At 40.5% G+C, this 16,860-nt stretch overlaps 3 protein-coding genes across 6 annotated transcripts in view; all 3 read left to right on the top strand.

Annotated features, from left to right (window-relative positions):
• LOC125885909 (phospholipid-transporting ATPase ABCA1-like) overlaps window positions 1-4,037 on the top strand; it is a 39,096-nt gene extending 35,059 nt beyond the window's left edge. For all 4 annotated transcript variants that reach the window (XM_049571732.1, XM_049571729.1, XM_049571730.1 and 1 more), the window contains exons 42-49: window positions 109-292; window positions 442-548; window positions 901-1,042; window positions 1,255-1,389; window positions 1,525-1,628; window positions 1,751-1,843; window positions 1,978-2,221; window positions 2,312-4,037. In XM_049571732.1, the coding sequence (XP_049427689.1) occupies window positions 109-292; window positions 442-548; window positions 901-1,042; window positions 1,255-1,389; window positions 1,525-1,628; window positions 1,751-1,843; window positions 1,978-2,221; window positions 2,312-2,455 (1,153 nt within the window). In that variant the 3' untranslated portion in view covers window positions 2,456-4,037. The remainder of the gene's footprint in view (window positions 1-108; window positions 293-441; window positions 549-900; window positions 1,043-1,254; window positions 1,390-1,524; window positions 1,629-1,750; window positions 1,844-1,977; window positions 2,222-2,311) is intronic.
• A 1,240-nt stretch (window positions 4,038-5,277) lies between these two features.
• On the top strand, window positions 5,278-7,508 carry spink4 (serine peptidase inhibitor, Kazal type 4). Its single transcript, XM_049571755.1, has 4 exons — window positions 5,278-5,416; window positions 6,253-6,284; window positions 6,725-6,837; window positions 7,326-7,508. Exons 1-4 carry the CDS (start codon window positions 5,365-5,367, stop codon window positions 7,369-7,371), a joined length of 243 nt encoding a protein of 80 aa, XP_049427712.1. The 5' UTR covers window positions 5,278-5,364; the 3' UTR covers window positions 7,372-7,508.
• Window positions 7,509-7,910: 402 nt separating this feature from the next.
• stra6l (STRA6-like) lies at window positions 7,911-16,488 on the top strand. Its single transcript, XM_049571745.1, has 18 exons — window positions 7,911-8,148; window positions 8,457-8,529; window positions 8,934-9,034; window positions 9,240-9,370; window positions 9,485-9,605; window positions 9,719-9,764; window positions 9,965-10,090; window positions 10,267-10,340; window positions 11,568-11,676; window positions 11,802-11,955; window positions 12,164-12,239; window positions 12,409-12,490; window positions 12,909-12,957; window positions 14,404-14,521; window positions 14,635-14,754; window positions 15,103-15,266; window positions 15,525-15,668; window positions 15,894-16,488. Exons 1-18 carry the CDS (start codon window positions 8,120-8,122, stop codon window positions 16,100-16,102), a joined length of 1,926 nt encoding a protein of 641 aa, XP_049427702.1. The 5' UTR covers window positions 7,911-8,119; the 3' UTR covers window positions 16,103-16,488.
• The last annotated feature ends 372 nt before the right edge of the window (window positions 16,489-16,860 follow it).

Here is a 16,860-nt window from a genome sequence, read left to right as displayed (position 1 = left end):
TAGTATCCATAACTAAGGGATTTGGGATTTGGATTCCCTCTGGGTGAAGGATTCAGCTAAGTGTCCTGAGTGTGACCTCTCTTCCCTCTTATGCCTGTAACCTTTCAGGTCATCCACCAGTCATCTCAAGCCCATTGGAGAGGAAGATGAGGACGTAGCCAGAGAGCGACAGAGAATCCTGAGCGGAGGAGGGCAGACAGACATCCTGGAGCTCAGACAGCTCACCAAGATTTACAAGAGGAAACAGAAGCCGGCAGTGGACCGACTGTGTGTAGGCATCCCCCCTGGAGAGGTACGATATAGTACAGTTTGTGTGTTGTTAAAATTATATTTGTAAGAGGACGATACAGCATGATCACCTGATACAATGTGCAAGATATAGTAAAGGATATGTGTACTCCTGTGAAAATTAATCCTGGTGTTGACTTTCTTCTGCTGCAGTGCTTTGGTTTGCTGGGGGTGAATGGAGCAGGGAAAACCAGCACCTTTAAAATGCTGACAGGAGACTCTATGGTCACCAGTGGAGAGGCCTACCTGGCTGGCAAGAGGTAAGAAAAATCCAAAGATTCGTATTAAAATAGATATATTCCTCAAGTTCATTCATCCTACCTGACTGGGTGAAGAAAGTAGCCACAACACTGTATTTTTAGCATCAATTATGTAATTAAAGGTACTTGAAATAAATACTGAATCAAGGCAGAATAAAGCCAGCACGCCCTGCTTCTGTTGAGATAATGACTTGAAGCAAATTCTTTTAACAAACTGAGTTGGCTCTGGGAATTAGCTTTCTTTCTTTTGTGAGAAAATGTTCAGTACAAGGCTGCATTTTGTTTAAAATATATATTTGTCCTTTCTATTGAAAATAATCATTTTCTTCTTCATGTGTTTGTCTCACTTCAGTGTAACTACAGAGATAGATGAGGTGCATCAGAACATGGGCTACTGTCCTCAGTTTGATGCCATCAACGACCTGCTGACCGGCAGAGAGCACCTGGAGTTTTATGCCATCCTGAGAGGAGTGCCTGAGAAGGAAGTCTGTGAGGTCAGCAACAAACAAACACGTTATGTATTTATTAATATTGTATTGGACTTACTGTATTGGTCTTTAATATATAATTTTTTGTAGTCCACTGTGGCATTATGTGGGTTATTGGTACAAATAAACAAACAGACTCTATCGTTTATCAGTAGTTGTGTATGATAATAGAAAAAGAAGATGGTTGACACTCATGAAAACTTTATCCTGTCCACTAGGTGGCAGAGTGGGGCATCCGGAAGCTGGGCTTGGTCAAATATGTGGACAAGGCAGCAGGCAGCTACAGTGGAGGAAACATGAGGAAACTATCTACTGCCATCGCTCTCATAGGAGGTCCACCTGTAGTGTTCCTGGTGAGTGGAGCATGTTCAAAGAAATACAAAGTACTTTTTGAATTATTTTGTGTGCAGCAGAGTGACCCAAAAGTTACTGAAGACAGTGGATGTGTGTGTTCAGTAAACTGAGTATCTGCTGTTTCCCGTTCACAGGATGAACCAACAACAGGCATGGATCCTAAAGCACGTCGTGCTCTGTGGAACGCAATTCTTAGCATCATCAAAGAGGGACGATCTGTAGTCCTGACCTCCCACAGGTTAGACTTAACATCTGACTGACATCTATCCAATTAATTAAACTATGTATTACTGTTGTTCATTTAGGAATTTACGTCAACATGACTAACCTCATTCTGGTGTGTGCCTGTGTGATTTACAGCATGGAGGAGTGTGAAGCACTTTGCACCAGAATGGCCATCATGGTCAACGGCAGGTTCCGCTGTCTGGGCAGTGTGCAGCATCTCAAAAACAGGTGGGAATAAATGACAGGATAGCTTTTCACAAAAGCTCACACACAAGAAATTAAAAAAAAAAGAGAGACTGTTTTCCAGTTTATAAAATCAACAGTTCAGTTGAACGAAACATGCTTTGTTGCATTCTTATCAGGTTTGGTGATGGTTACACCATCATCCTGCGGGTGGCTGGCCCAGACCCAGATCTGCGGCCGGTGATGGAATTCATCGAGCGGGAGCTGCCTGGCAGCACACTAAAAGAAAAACACCGCAACATGCTGCAGTACCAGCTGCCCACCTCCCTCACATCCCTCGCACGCATCTTCTCCCTGCTCTCAAAAAACAAGGAGACCCTCAGCATAGAAGACTACTCCGTCTCACAGACAACGTTAGACCAAGTAAGCACCCGAGGCTCTGGCTATAGCTGGGTTGTGATTTTAGTACAGGCTGAGTCTAATTTCTCCTTCCTCTTCTTCTCCCTCCCACAGGTGTTTGTAAATTTCGCCAAGGACCAAAGTGACGAGGACCATTTGAAAGATGTCCATCTGAACAAACGGGACGCTGTGGTAGTGGACATTTCCCAGCTAAACTCTTTCCTCACAGACAACAAGACCAGGGAGAGCTGTGTCTGATTCCACAACATACCATCAGTGGGAGTTGCTATGCTTCACCCACCCCTCCCCCCGACCTAGAAAATATGGACCACTAACCCACAGGGGGGAGACGAACTATGTCCTTTTTTTATTTCTATTTTTTAGTCTTTTTTAATTGTTATCATTTCTCAGTGGGCCTGCACTTCAGCGCACAGCCTCTTGAAAGGGCAGAGACTGCAGGTATCGTGACAGACACTGAAACAATGAAAACTCAATGCAAATCAATGCAAGAAATATATATAAAGATATTTAAGATGAGAAGATATTCCTGTGAGGGTTGAAGACCGGCGCTTCTCCTTCACGAGATGGACAGAAAGAAAGTAAAGACTCAAAACACTTGAAGTGACAGCAGAATTACGACGCTGCGCTAGCCTGGAAAGTTTGTAGCCCTGCTACTCACTCAACGGACATGGCATCGGGGATGACGGAAGGAAATATCTCTTGTTTTTAATCCCCGTTCCTAAAAGTAGTTAGCAGTCGTCAGCAGGACTGTGTACGTGCTGCTCTGTATCGTGAAATCACGACAGCGTAAAACAAACAAAAAAAAGTTCAGATCATTCACTGCCAACTGCTGAAAGACGGTCTGACTACTTTTTTATTCAGGGTCAAACCTCTCTCGATCTCTCTTCATCACCAAGCGCAGTGGTTTTTATCACGCAAATGATGGTAAAACAGCATCTTCAATGCAATCGATTTCAGTCACAATCATGCAACATGTTAATTTTTACTAATTAGGTTTTTTAAAGGTAATTTCATTCTAATAGACTTAACCTCTATGGAGTTTTTTTCCCTTTGTTTGGATGACAATTAAGATTGATAACAAAGTTGTCTTTTTTATTTGTTGTTCCTTTGTGTCTTTGACATTGTCCAGCACAGTGCCTATACTGTATCATGGTGGAGAGAGAAATCTGAGCACTCCATTAAAACAACAACAACAATGTATGTAGGCTGCCCAGGAATGTACAAGACAGACACCAACATCAAAGCACAAAAAAGTTCTTTTTGTGAAGGTGATGAAAGAAACTTGACTGTTTTTCTAAAAAAAAAAAAAAATGTGTCCTTTATTTTCAAAAAACATAGAAAAAAAATCTTGTGGTTGCTTGATGTCTGTACAGGATGTGCAGTCTGCTATACTGGCTTGTTTCTACTCGCCCTGCTCTCTTTAAATGAACTGAAGGTGACTCAGAGCGGACGCACGGTGACCATCGCAGACTGGCAGTTGTGACTTCACGTGAAAGCTGGGGATTGCTGGAGGATTTGGACTCGTTTTTCTGAAAGTGCATTGGAAAAATATACTGCATGCTTTCCACTGGGCCACACACCCGGACTATCAGCACTTCTGTGTGTGTGCCGAAGCATGCCGACAGATCGGCTCGTAAAAGGACTGGAGGCAACTGAAATTTGTGCTCCATTGTTGTGGGATTACTGGCACATACAGTTTGTATATGTGGCATCTAAATTCTGTTGTTTAAAAAAAAAGAAAAAAAAAGGAAAATCTGTATCTAAAATGTGATTTTTGGCAATGAGATGGAAATGTTCCTGCAGGTGTAGTTCTCATACACAGTGAAGACACAGATCTTCTGCTTGTGTGAGATCTTTTCCAGTAACGTGTTTTTATGTGTGCCTGTGTGAGGGCGCAATGGGAGCGTTTTACGACCTGAGCCAGTACCAATGTGGATATTATGTACAGTAGCAACTTTGTGGTGTCAAGTCAGAAAAAACATTGTTACCAGTGGAGTGAACAAACAGTATCTGTGCCAAATGGAGCTGAATATATATCTTTGATCCACCAGCATAATATAGAAGAGGCAACTGTTTTGTAAAGCTTTGATTTCAGTTCTCTACCCATCGTCAGCAGCTCGAAACAGAAAGCTCACGTGTAAAATGTGCGCTCCCTCGTTCAGTCTTCATCAGACTGCAAGTTTTTTCTTTTTACTCATGTTGCCAAATTCTAACCCCATTTTCTGTCCACCTTAATAAGCTGCCACACTGAAGTTAACTGTACTGTTACTAACTCAAATTTTCTAGACGTGAGGTTGAGATGCTTAACACAAAACAATGTTTCCAGAGCTAGTCGACAAGCCAGACTACGCATGAATACGGGACCACGGCAGTTAGAGTTGTGCTTGTAATGCTTTCTAGTCCATAAAAAACCCAACTCGTATCCAGGGTTTAAATTGATGACAGATTGTCATTACGGGTTCTCTGTGTCATATCAAATCTTGGAACGCACCAAAACCCCTCAGCTAATTGCGAGCACTTTATCGACTTCATAGCCTGTCGTGTCAAAGATGTAGAAGTAGGGATTTGGGTGTATCAGACAATTTAAAAACAAACCGCTGCACTGGAACACAGGTATAATTCAGACGTAATGAAGCTATGTCGTTGAATCACAGCGTTTGTTTGAAACCTGAAATGGAGAACAAAGGCTGACATGCAACGAGAGACATGAGTAAGATAGTGAAAGAGAGACATGCAGGACAGAACTACAGTGGTGATTTTTCTCTTCTCGTGCTCAATATTATTATTTGTTTACATTTTTAAGTATTAAACAGCTGTTTGAGTCTGTTAAGCATTGTGTATAGTTACTCTTTACATTAATAAATAAAAAATTCATACATTTTGAACAAAAAAAACCTGATTGTTTTGCATTTTGTTTGTCTGTTTGTGAAATGTGAAATGGGAGTTTGTAGCCAGTGACTGAACAAAAGATACTGTATGTTTGGGCGTGAATGTGTTAATTTGAGCTGATGACTATAAGTTTCTAGAGTGTGCATGTGTTTGTGTGTCTAGTTTCACCTGCTGCGTTCCCACACACACACACCCACGCCCACACAAATACATTGCCAGAGTTTTCTGTCACTTTTAGTTATTCACACACCGACATCATGATTGGAAGAGTTGTTTTTCTGGGACTCCTGCTCATCTGTGTGGCTGCAGGTAACAAAGAAAACACACTTTTTTGAGATATTTTTGCATTCTTGTTTGAGGGTTTTTATAGATTTATGTCAAAAGAACAATTTCTAGAGATTTCTATTTAGATGCTATAAAATGAAACACGCAGTGTCCATTAAAGTATTCACCCCCATTGGAAGCTTTCATTTTTTATCATCTTGCAAAATTATGTCAGAGGGGTTTTAGTGTGGGTTTTTTTTTTTACAATGACTCAACAAAAGTAGAAGTAAAGGTAAAAACAGATATCTACGACTTGAAATTAAGAGAAATATTCAAATATGAAATACTTGTTTGGATGTTTTTTATAAGCACTGTGCGGTATATTAAACACTCACATTTGAGGATTTCAACGCCACTATTTATAGTGTCATAACAGTAATGGATCAAGAATAGTACTAACACTGACTATTTTAAAACAAATCACAGTCAGGTAGAAAATATTTTTGCACATTTCAGCCTATATCTTAAATTTTAAACAGCCACCCTGTGCATGATGTACATTTTTAATATCATTTTTTTAACATTTTAATGTAATTTTTTAAATCTATATTTATGTACCTCTATGCACCAAATCACCAAAGCAAATTCCTTGTATGTGAAAACCTACATGGCAGTTATCAAGATTCTGATTTTGATTCTGACTGTCCTTATTTTGGCACAAATTCATGTAGAATTCAAGTCTGTGGGTGAACACTCAGTTTTGCATGCTGTTGATATTTTTTTCAGTATCAGGTGGCTTCATGTTCTTACACATAAGCAGGCATATGGAGTCATATCATGTACACATGTTTGGGTTAAGAGATCATCTGCTTCCTTTACAGATGCTGAGGAGAAATCTGGATTCCTGAGAAAGGTGTGTGTGCATGTAAGAGGTGTTTAATGTGGACTGTGGTTTAAGTGTCAGAAAAGGAGTGATATGAATAATAATGTGTGTTACTGAAGGAATTTTAAGCGTACATCATGAAAGCTGAGCTAAGGCATGGGTGTTGTTTCAAGATTGGGGTGGACATGTGAAATGAAGGGTTTTGGCGTCCTACACTAAAAAAATTTAAGTCTCAAACACCTAATTTCCTGCATTCTGGTGGATTTTTTTTTTTTTTGCAACAAGTGCCTTTCTGTGTCAGTTTATGGTGTAAATTCTCTTAATTCTGTTTTATTGGGGAGGACAAACACTTGGGGCGATGAATCACCTGCGTCCCTGCTGAAATCTACACCTTTGTGCTGAGCTTTCCAGTGAGGTATAGAAAGAAAGTAGCCTAAGTCACTCCAGCACCTGTGTGTATCTCCTGGCAGCCTTCCTGTCCTGATGTGGAGCAGATAGACGCCTGCCCTCTGAACCTCGCCCCTGTGTGTGGCACTGATGGAAACACTTATGCCAATGAGTGTACCCTGTGTGTCCAGAGGCAGTGAGTACACACAGCTGCTCCACTCTCAGGACAGTCACACATTAGCTCAACAACATCCATGTTGACTGTGAGGAGGACAAAGTGTTGGTGGTGGATGAATTTAAGGACTACAGTCACAAGACTGAACCCTGAACAGGCTGTCAGCAGCAGCTGATTCAAATGACTGGAAGCTTTCCACTTTATGATTCATCTCTTTGTTTTCACACTTAATGACCTAGTGTCATTAGTCATTACTGTTTCATTTTTCTGATGACCAATTCTTGAAAACATAGATTTTTTTTTTTTTTTACAATTTATCTCCACTGTTGCTCGACTTTACTCCCACAATCAGACACAATGAGTTTATATGAGGTGTGACTTCCAAAAACAGTCTTTTAAACTGCCTTGTTTTCAATCTAACCACCAACACTGATACAAAGTTGAACTGAATCTCAGCTAAGCGAAAAGGAATGACTCACAGCCATGTCATGTTATGATCCTCTTTGCAGAGCAACCAAGACGGACATTTTGATTGCCAAAGAGGAGAGCTGCTGACCTGCGCAGGGGATGAAGCCAAAGCTAAAGGAACCAATCCAGACCTGATTATCAACCCAACACAGATCTGTGCAACAATATGTCCCAAACTTTTGTGCCATTGCAAACAGTAATAAAACTTGCCCAGCAGTGAACAACCTTCTGTTTTTTATACACATGAATTGTGGATCATGTTTATGGAGGGAGTAAAAAAGTGAGGGAGTAAAAATCCATGAAGAGGAAGTTAGTAAACGCTTTTTTTGTTGCTGATTTGCAACAGAGGCGATACAAGGGGAAAGGAAAAAAGAAAGGATATTGATTTAGGTCACATGATCTGAAAGCATTCCTTTGTAAAGTGAAGGCAGGAGGTGAATGATCAGTTGGTTATCTCCATGGGAGAGCCAAATGTTTACACTCCTGAAACTGAGTAACACAGTGGTCAATAATATTCAGGTGTGTGTGTGTGTGTGTGTGTGTGTGTGTGTGTGTGTGTGTGTGTGTGTGCGTGTGCGTGTGTGCGTGTGTGTGATGAAGGCAAACGAGAGAGTGTGAGGAAATGCAACAGCGAAAGAAGCACAGAGCAACACACTGGCAGAGAGGACAGTAAAATACAGAGAAATGGAGTGTTGAATCCTCAGGTCAAAGGTCAAAATGTGTGGGTCACGTGGTTGAAACTAGGAAACAGAGAAGTGGTTTCAATCCTGTCACTTCCTTCATCTACACAGTGTAGCAGGACAAGCTTATAAGACTTCAGTAAACTGACTTATCAATGATGATAAGAATCCCAGCGAACAATGGGTGAGTACGCACTGCAAATACTCTGCTTACTGCTGCTAGCATTACGATACTGCTCCTTACTCTGTCACTATCAGCTGTTGGTTATGATGTTACGCTGAGTTATGATTAACAACCTGGATCTAGCTGTTTTGAATCAAGACAGAGCGACAGTGAACCTGAACCTGAGTTTATTGATGTATTATGAACTCATATTATACAATAGTAATGATTTTTTTTAACCTTGTTTGCTCAGTTGAGTTTAGTTTCATTTTGTTGAGCCTAAAGTTCAGATCAGTTACATTAAACTGTGCTACATCTTGTTTCTCCAGGGTCGCCAAAGTTCAGGACTGTCAAAATGGAATCTCAGTGGATCTTTTCCTGCACCTGTCGCTCATACCAGCAGTAAGTTGTCCTTTTATCCAGGAGTGAAGCTGGGGGGAGGGGCTCTGGTGGTCCAACCCCGAATGTTTCCTCAAAAGCACCAAAACTTTGCAATTTGCAAAACAGAGGAGGACAAACTGAGGAGGGATCCCTCTTCTAGGACGGACAGACATGCCATAGATGTCATGTGACTACTTTATCTGTAATTAATGAGCAGGTAGATACAGCAACTTGATCTTAGGACACTTGCAGGGTGGATCAAATGTGAGACCTTGTTTTTACAAGATGACTCCTCAATTCAGTGAATCGTCCTGCCACCTTGAACATACAATATAAGTCAACTTATTTCCATTTCACACACTTTCAGCAATGCTAACAAAGCATTGCATTGTTTGTATATTATCTATTGATTTTTTGTCTTCCAGCTGGTGATCACAGGGGTGCTCTCGTTCCTCCAGAAGAGAGCCAAGAGACTGGCCATCGACGACAGACTGCCCTTCCTAGGCGGACGTTTTGCCATTGTGGTGTAAGTCAACAGCAGACAGCAACTATGAATGTGGAGAGAAAAATCAATAGTAAATATCTGTTTTAATATCACAACTGACGTGTCTGAAATTCAGTAGCTACTGGTGTCGTTATAAGCAACAGTCTACCTGTATTTCTGACAGGCTTCATTAGCAACCACATGATCAGCGATATGTTCTTGTGTTAATGATTCCACTGTGTTTCAGTCCTTTGGATACGATAGGCAGCCTCAGTAATCGTTGGTCCTATGGGTTTGCATTTGGTGCCGTGTCCTCCAGCGTCCTGCTGCTCTTCTCTGAAAATTACGTCCCCTTCACTGTCCCGCCCTGGGCCAGAGGTACTCCCATTGTTTACCATTGTTGTCCAGGCTCTACAATCAGACCTGTTTACTTTGCAGATACAAGAAATAAACGCACTAACTGATGTGATGTTGTCTGATTGTTCTTCCCAGCTATATTGTATCTGGTTGGAGCGTTAGAGGTGGGCCTGGTCTATCTCCCTTTCTTTGCCTGTCTGTCCACACCTTTCAGAGCAGCTGGGGCAGTGCTGGGAATATTCTACTCTCTGGCCTGGTAAACAGCCACTCATATATGTTTTCTTTTCTTAAAAATGTGGCAAATAACAGCAAAGGGTTTCTTTAGTGTTTGTCTTTCACAAAACATCATGTCTCCCTGCTTGTTTTTAGGATCACTGTTACAGTCTGGGATACATTCACCTGCCCCAATGGTAAGGTAGGTGAGTATTCAACTCATCATGAATGGTGTTAATATCATGTGCCTGTTGCAGCGTGGCCTCCACCAAGAAACCAGCCTCCTCCCTCACACCTAAATAAATCAGGCTCTACAAAACACTGATGTATGAAGAGTGACCTGTTGGTATGTGTTTGAAATATCATGAGAAAATGTGACAGACTTTGTGTTTGGTTTTAAAGATTCTGGGTAAATACCAAAAGGTGATTGTGCAATGGCCCTGCATCCTCTCCCTCATCTTCCTCATGGGGCGATTTATCTACATTCTGGTAAAAGCTATTCGAATTCATCTGCAATTGGAAGAAGAGGTCAGCATGCCTAATGCATAAAATCGTTGAAATCATTCTTGCTGTGTATTTTTAATGTAGATAAAACTATTGATCGATAAACTAGTTTGTGTTTTATTGTGAAATGTATGCATGTTATTCCCCCTCACAGTACAGTCTGCACTGATTATATATCAGGTTTTTGTATCTGTTGTCAGGACCCTGAGGAGCTGACTGAGCACCACCAGGTGCAGCATGTACTAAGACTGCTGAGGAAAACACCTGCACAGAGGTAGATTACACAGTCATGTACAAGTCCTTCTGGTTTAAGTGGTGGTTTTCAGTTCTGTTGGTTGAGCAATACATTTTTTCTGCATGATTTAACGGGTCTACCAAAAATTTTGAGCACTTGACATCAGTAATTTTCAGAAACAGAACATAAAAATCTAGTTATGAGTCTTTTTGGCCACCTTTCAGTCACTATTTATCATTCATTTCCCTAGGGAGATGAGTATATGCAGAATGATAATCTATCAAAGTAAAAATTCTGTTTATCAATCACAATTATTTATTCATTGCAGTGTGGTAATTTAGTTCAGTGCGTACCAGTTTAAAGCCTGGTACGTTCAGGTGCTGTTTGGCTGCAGCACCCAAGATTTGGGAGTCAGCTTCTCTACTGCAGTGATATCATGAGTAATGTCACATGGAAGATGTTTTACATGCAACAATAATAATCCTACATGCCACAAAAATTGTAGTTGCAGCACAGTCTTCTGCCACTTTATGTCACATGTTCTGGTCATGTCCGAAACGAATTCATTTCTGGGATTTAATATTCAAAACGTTTTCAGCAATGTTTGGATGGCCACAATACATCAGCTACACTGCCTGTTTCTCCTCTGTTTTTTTGTTTGTTTGCTTGTTTGTTTGTTTTTTCCTCCTTATTCTCCGCATGCACTGTCACTATATAACTCAGGACTTAAGCACCTGCCCCTCAATCCCCCCTGCTTGTTCCTTACTTCCCCCTTGACACACTTTGGTGTATCACGGCCCTCTCTGACTCATATTAGGAAGTTTTTCCAATAAAGGCTGTTAGGCTAGTCTCCAGGGAGGGTGGGTGACAGTCACAACCACGCACAGTATGAGTATAAAATACTTGACTGCAAGATTAACAGTGCATCAATCTTCATAAGAAGCTTACACCCTTTTGTGGCGCTAAGATACGAAGACCAATGCAGACAGGTAGAAAAAAAATAAATAAAAAAGCAATGTTTGGATGGCTGGTTTTCCCGTCTGTCCATGTCCAGCACCTCTAGATGGTAACTTAAGTAGAGCCCAAATGCACATTGTTTCTTTTTGCTCACTTCTGGCCAGAAGGCTTGTCCTGTATAAATGGAAGGATTTTTCACCTCCATTATGTGAACATTGGATTAAGGATGTTATGTATAATTTACATCTGGAGAAAATCCATTGGACACACACATGCATAATTGTTTTAACACCCCTTTCTGTGTCACAGTAAGCCCCTCAGCTGGTTCCAGAGAAGAGTGTATGAGTGGGATCCCCACTTCAAGTTTCCCAACAGGATCATTGGCACCGTCATTATATCCCTTATAGGCCTATATACGGTACGGCAAGACATCTCCTGTCATTTAACTGTCTCATCCATACACTTTGTCTTGGACAAGTGTTACACACACACACCTTATCTGAGCATCTGCTGTATATACTGATGTTTGTGTCATTTCTGTAGATGACCCTGGCAGACTACAGTCTCAGCAATGTGACTTTTGACAAAGCAGAAAGGTGGAAGAACACATTAAAACAGCTGGTTGCCTCTTGTAACCAGACTGAACCTCTGGAAATCATGGTACCACAGCTGGAAGAATTCATCCTCGTGGCTAGGAGTGAGTTGGTCTAACCCCCCCTCATAATCACGATCTGATTGATGCTTCATTCTTGTGTATGGTGGACATCAAACAGGTTTTGGTGACATTTCCACCACATTTGTCCTGCTTCCTTGGTTCTAAAGATAAGAAAAAAACAAAAATCAACTCTCCACTGCGGCCTGATAAATTTAACTAAGAAAGATTGTTGCTATTTCGTTTATTTCAGGGTCTTGGTTTGCTACCACCATCTTCGCTAGTCTCAATTCTGTGGCCTATTGCTTCCATGTCTTGGCCTGTTACAGGTAAGAGACCTAATAATAGATATAAATATATAAAATGTATTGAAATTCTAAGATAACTGTCTAAAAAAAGTAAGTAAACTGATTTAGTTTTGGAAAGTTAGATGAAATTTCCTAATTAGTTATTACAAAGAACCTCATAGATGAGTGACGTGGTGCACTGTCGCCACAGAAAACACTTAAAGCGGCTGTGGAGGGGACAGAAGACTTTTCTTCCTGAGAGGTTTCGCAACCCCAAATCTGCTCTCAGCGTAGTAAGTAACACACACACACACACACACACACGCATGCAGCAGATGGCAGGCAACTCTTGGGCAAATTTGACTTCAGCTTGGCACTAAAGACCCAAACCAGCATTCACAATTACGACACTGGCCCCAGTTTCCCCTGTTTACAGGCCATGATGTGCGTCACAGTGTATGTCATTTACATACTCTTTGCTCCTCGTACTGAAAACCATATGGCCACTGCACCCCACCAGCAGGCTCTACCAACACTCACACTGGCAACTACTTTCGTATTTAGTATTTTGTAGCTGTGGTGATTCAAATATGCAGAGCATGTGGTACTCTACATGTGTGAATGTCTTCACCTCATTTAATTTAGCCTTTTTCTTTATTTTATTGCATTTAAAATAACTTTTATTTTTTATGTTGTTTTTTGTTTCCACAGGCTTCCATTGCAAGATACTCTGGTTGGCAAATAGCGTTTACACTGTGGGGTAAGCTTTTTATCTCCTGAAACACACAAGGAACTGACATGTACTACATGAAATTAAAAAACAAAAACAGGAGATGAGCAGATGTATTTATATCAGCACATGTTATGGGACTGAGCCCAAAATTTGCTTTCCTGTTGAGGGAAAGTACACATTAACAGGCGTTTTAGACAATGACTAACTTCAGTGACTAAGCTCATATAATAGATGCAATCAAATGAGTTCAACTCATTTAAGGGATTTTGGGTTTGTCAGTAAAACTTGAGGTAAAGCCCATCTCATGCTGCAAAAGTAATTCACTGGAGAGCTTTAGTTTTAGCTTTGACCGTCAGGGCAATGTAACAGTGGTGAGAAAAGCACAAAAGTCTGGTAGTTTTCTTTGTGATAACAAAAATAAAAAATAATCCAGCTAAGATCATGGGCGGATTCTTAGACAGCTGTCACAGATATGCAAAAGGCCCCACCACCTTTTCTACTTAGGCGGAATTTATACTTCTGCATTGAATCGATGCCACAGCAATGGCGTAGGCTCTGCGTCAACATGGAGCCTACGCGGCAACACAGACCTCCTGTTTATTTTTGTAAGCTGAGACCATTTCCCTCAGTGGAAACGAAGTTTTTATTTACTTTAATTTCACATATAAGAAACAATAAATTGTGAAAAAAGTAAAGCCTCCACAAAAATAGCATTTTGAATCTTGTGATTCATCTTTCAGGGATTTATACTTCGAGATTTATCCTGGCTTCATATGAGCAGAGGAAATCTCTGCTATTAGCTAGGCTAATTTATACAGAGTAAAATGCCATAGACTTGTGCTAAAAACATGTATTTGTGGGGAAAATGTGTCCAGATAAAGACAAGTGTTTGTCTGTGAATGCTGCGAGTTATAGTGAAGCCAATTTCTGTGCTTGTGTTTGAAATTAAGGTCTCTATTAAGCCGTGTTTTTGTTGTGTTTTGAATCAACTGAACTTCACAGAAACCCTGCCACTGATTACTGTTTTAGAGGTGCAGAGTGACACAGACCACAGCACAAGTATAAATGCTCACAACAGCGTAGGCTACAGCGCAAGGTCTGCTGCACAGCTACAAATCCCACTTTAGGCTCGTGGGCCTGAGCCCAGTAAGCCCATTCAGTGATTCATCCATGGCTAAGATCCAGTAATTGGTATCAAACCTCCACAAATCAACATCTCAACAAAACCTTAGACACCTTTTAATGGAATACCACTAAACATGTTTGTAGAGGAACATTTTACTCAGCCATTACATTTGTTGATAGTGGCCATGTGAAAATATTACAGGAGTTATGCATGGATGGATCTGTAATATTGTCCTACTGCACAGAAAAGACTTGTTTTGAGAATGGAATAGAAAAATGACAAAACAACAGCACAGTCACACCACATGAGTAAAATATGAAAATGTCTCTTCTGTATTTTCTCTTTAGGCTACCTGATTGTCCATTTTATCCACTTCCTGTTTGCTCTGCTGTTCGTCTATGCGCTGGTTCTTCCCATACAGCATGGAAAAGCACTGAGCATGCTCAGCAACCTGGGGCTTATACTGTAAGGCTGCTTTCTGTGGAGTTGTGGATATATGACTGCATGTGAATGGATGGTTAGATTGATAGATAAACATGTTGGTTGATTGATTTTAACCTTTCTCCTGTGTCTTTCAGTTTGACCATCACTCTGGTCATTGCCCTGCTTTTCCTCCAGATAGCTCTGGTTCAGATCTTCTTCCTTCAGGACAAAATGTCTCCAACTGATAAGCAGAAACCTCTGGCTATCAACAACAGGTTGGTATATTTCAATACAGATATAACGTAAGCGCCGACCATGAGACCATCAAACCCAGGTCCTCCATTTGGCAGCAAACACTGACCACCAAAAAGGGAAGTGCTGGTAATAAAGGTCAAAACAGAAATTAGCTGTGGACTGTTTGATGACATAATGTGATGATGGTGAAGCACTTTCTCACTTAACCAGTGGTGTAAAGCAGCTTCAGTGACTTGCTGACACAAGCAGATACAGAATGAATATGTTACTTTTAATACCTATATGTTGAACGTTAATAGAACAACTGAATGTCATTCAAAGTGAATCTGTAGTAGCTGTAAATCACAGTTTCTCTTCCCTCTCTTCAGGAAGGCGTTCCACTGCTTCAACTACTTCTTCTTTTTCTACAACGTGGTGATGGGGATCAGCACCTGCATAATGAGGCTGTTGTTCAGCATTGTGACAGGAACGTGGCTAGTGTCCCGCATAGACCGGACCATTATGCAGAGAGGATATGAAAGCTTGGATGCTGGTAAGCTTAACTACAACCTAGGCTCATGTGTGACAAAACTTAAATATTGGTTCAAGGAGTTAAGACGTTAAATGTCACAGCCATTCATTCTTGAAGATCATTTTCTTCCAGGAGATGGCAGCATTTTACAAAACATCAGAGGAGTTTTTTTCATCAACACATAAATTCAGTGCTATGTCTCATATATGGTGTGTGTGTGTGTGTGTGTGTGTGTGTGTGTGTGTGTGTGTGTGTGTGTGTATTTCTTGCATGTTTCAGGCTATGGTACTTGGATTGGGATGATCTTTGCTGACCACTACCATAACAATCCAGTCATGGTGTGTTTCTGCCAGCTGCTGGTCTATCACAAGCTGGAAAGACACACTGCATCTGTATACTCAACATTCAACAACCTGCAGTCCGGTCAGTACTGTGTGTGTGTGTGTCTGTATGTGTGTCTCTTAAATTAACAATCTTCCACTAAATAACTACTACTGCTACCACCTGGACACTATCAAAGATACACCAAGTGATGAAACTAGTAATTTTTTTCTTTAAATTAGGTCCCACTTCATTGCATTTATGCATTTGTTTATCATAATTATTTTTTCTTAGTTTTTAGTTTATTAACTTTAAACTTTTTCACAGAATCCCCTGTGAATAGCCGGGCCAGGACACGTTGGATGTTGGCATATTCCCTACTGCGGAACCCTCATTTGATCCTGCTTAGGAAGCACCACCTCTCCCAGTCTTCATCAGTACAGTCAGACACAGTGGTGCAGGCTTGTGTCATGGCTTCTCAATCAAAGAAAGTTTTGCTACCAGAGATCATAGTCACACCAGCAGAAGAGTGTTAAAGAAACATTGCCATAGATTGTCATCATGTTGTGACCATGTGGTGTTTTCAATACGTTTTTTCCATCTGATTGACAAGTTATAATCTGATTAATGTGATCCATTCATCCGTAGGAGATTTGACTTAAGGAAACTGTGAGAACCTGTATTGTAGATTGATTGTTTAAATCAAGTTATGTTTTGAACTGCTGAACAGTATATGGACACGGTCAAGGTTAACTGTGGACCTTTGTACATAACCACAGCAACCTCTCTGCCACGTATTCTACTAGTGGATGTGGTGCACTACACCTGGCTGTTTATCCGCCTAAATATGTTTAATTTATTAAAATCATGTGAGCCACACCATACAGCCATTCTGCCTGTTATTCAAGGTTTTTGTTATAAATGTAAATGATAATAAATGTTTATACACAGCTGCTGTGTATTCTGGATGAACATACAATATGTGCTCTGCATACACTGGGCCTGAAAACAAGCATGTGTAAGTCTCTACTTGTAAATATGTTGTTTATATGCTGCAAAATAGAAATGGTAAAGCTGCATCAGTGTGAATGACTTAAAAGATGTCAAGGTGATTCTAATTAATGTTTTAATAATTTATTAGCTATGTTAGCTATATTTTTAATTCATTAGCTATGTTATAAGTACAAGTATGGAATGCTGAATGCTGATATTTCCGACACCACTTAAAAGCAGCATATTTGGACTATTTAGCTATATATATATATATATATATGTATATATATATATATACATA

The sequence above is a fragment of the Epinephelus fuscoguttatus genome, linkage group LG3, assembly GCF_011397635.1.
Source record: "Epinephelus fuscoguttatus linkage group LG3, E.fuscoguttatus.final_Chr_v1".
In the NCBI taxonomy this organism is placed as follows: Eukaryota; Metazoa; Chordata; class Actinopteri; order Perciformes; family Serranidae; genus Epinephelus; species Epinephelus fuscoguttatus.
The sequence above is the reverse complement of the archived record's forward strand: the minus strand, read 5'-3'. Positions and strand labels throughout refer to the sequence as shown.

Coding starts and splice junctions, on each gene's coding strand:
- spink4 (XM_049571755.1), top strand. CDS start 5,365: ATGATTGGAAGAGTTGTTTTTCTGGGACTCCTGCTCATCTGTGTGGCT. Junction 5,417..6,252: donor GCTCATCTGTGTGGCTGCAG/GTAACAAAGAAA, acceptor CTTCCTTTACAG/ATGCTGAGGAGAAATCTGGA. Junction 6,285..6,724: donor AATCTGGATTCCTGAGAAAG/GTGTGTGTGCAT, acceptor ATCTCCTGGCAG/CCTTCCTGTCCTGATGTGGA.
- stra6l (XM_049571745.1), top strand. CDS start 8,120: ATGATGATAAGAATCCCAGCGAACAATGG. Junction 8,149..8,456: donor AGAATCCCAGCGAACAATGG/GTGAGTACGCAC, acceptor TTGTTTCTCCAG/GGTCGCCAAAGTTCAGGACT. Junction 14,755..15,102: donor CCTCTGGCTATCAACAACAG/GTTGGTATATTT, acceptor CCCTCTCTTCAG/GAAGGCGTTCCACTGCTTCA.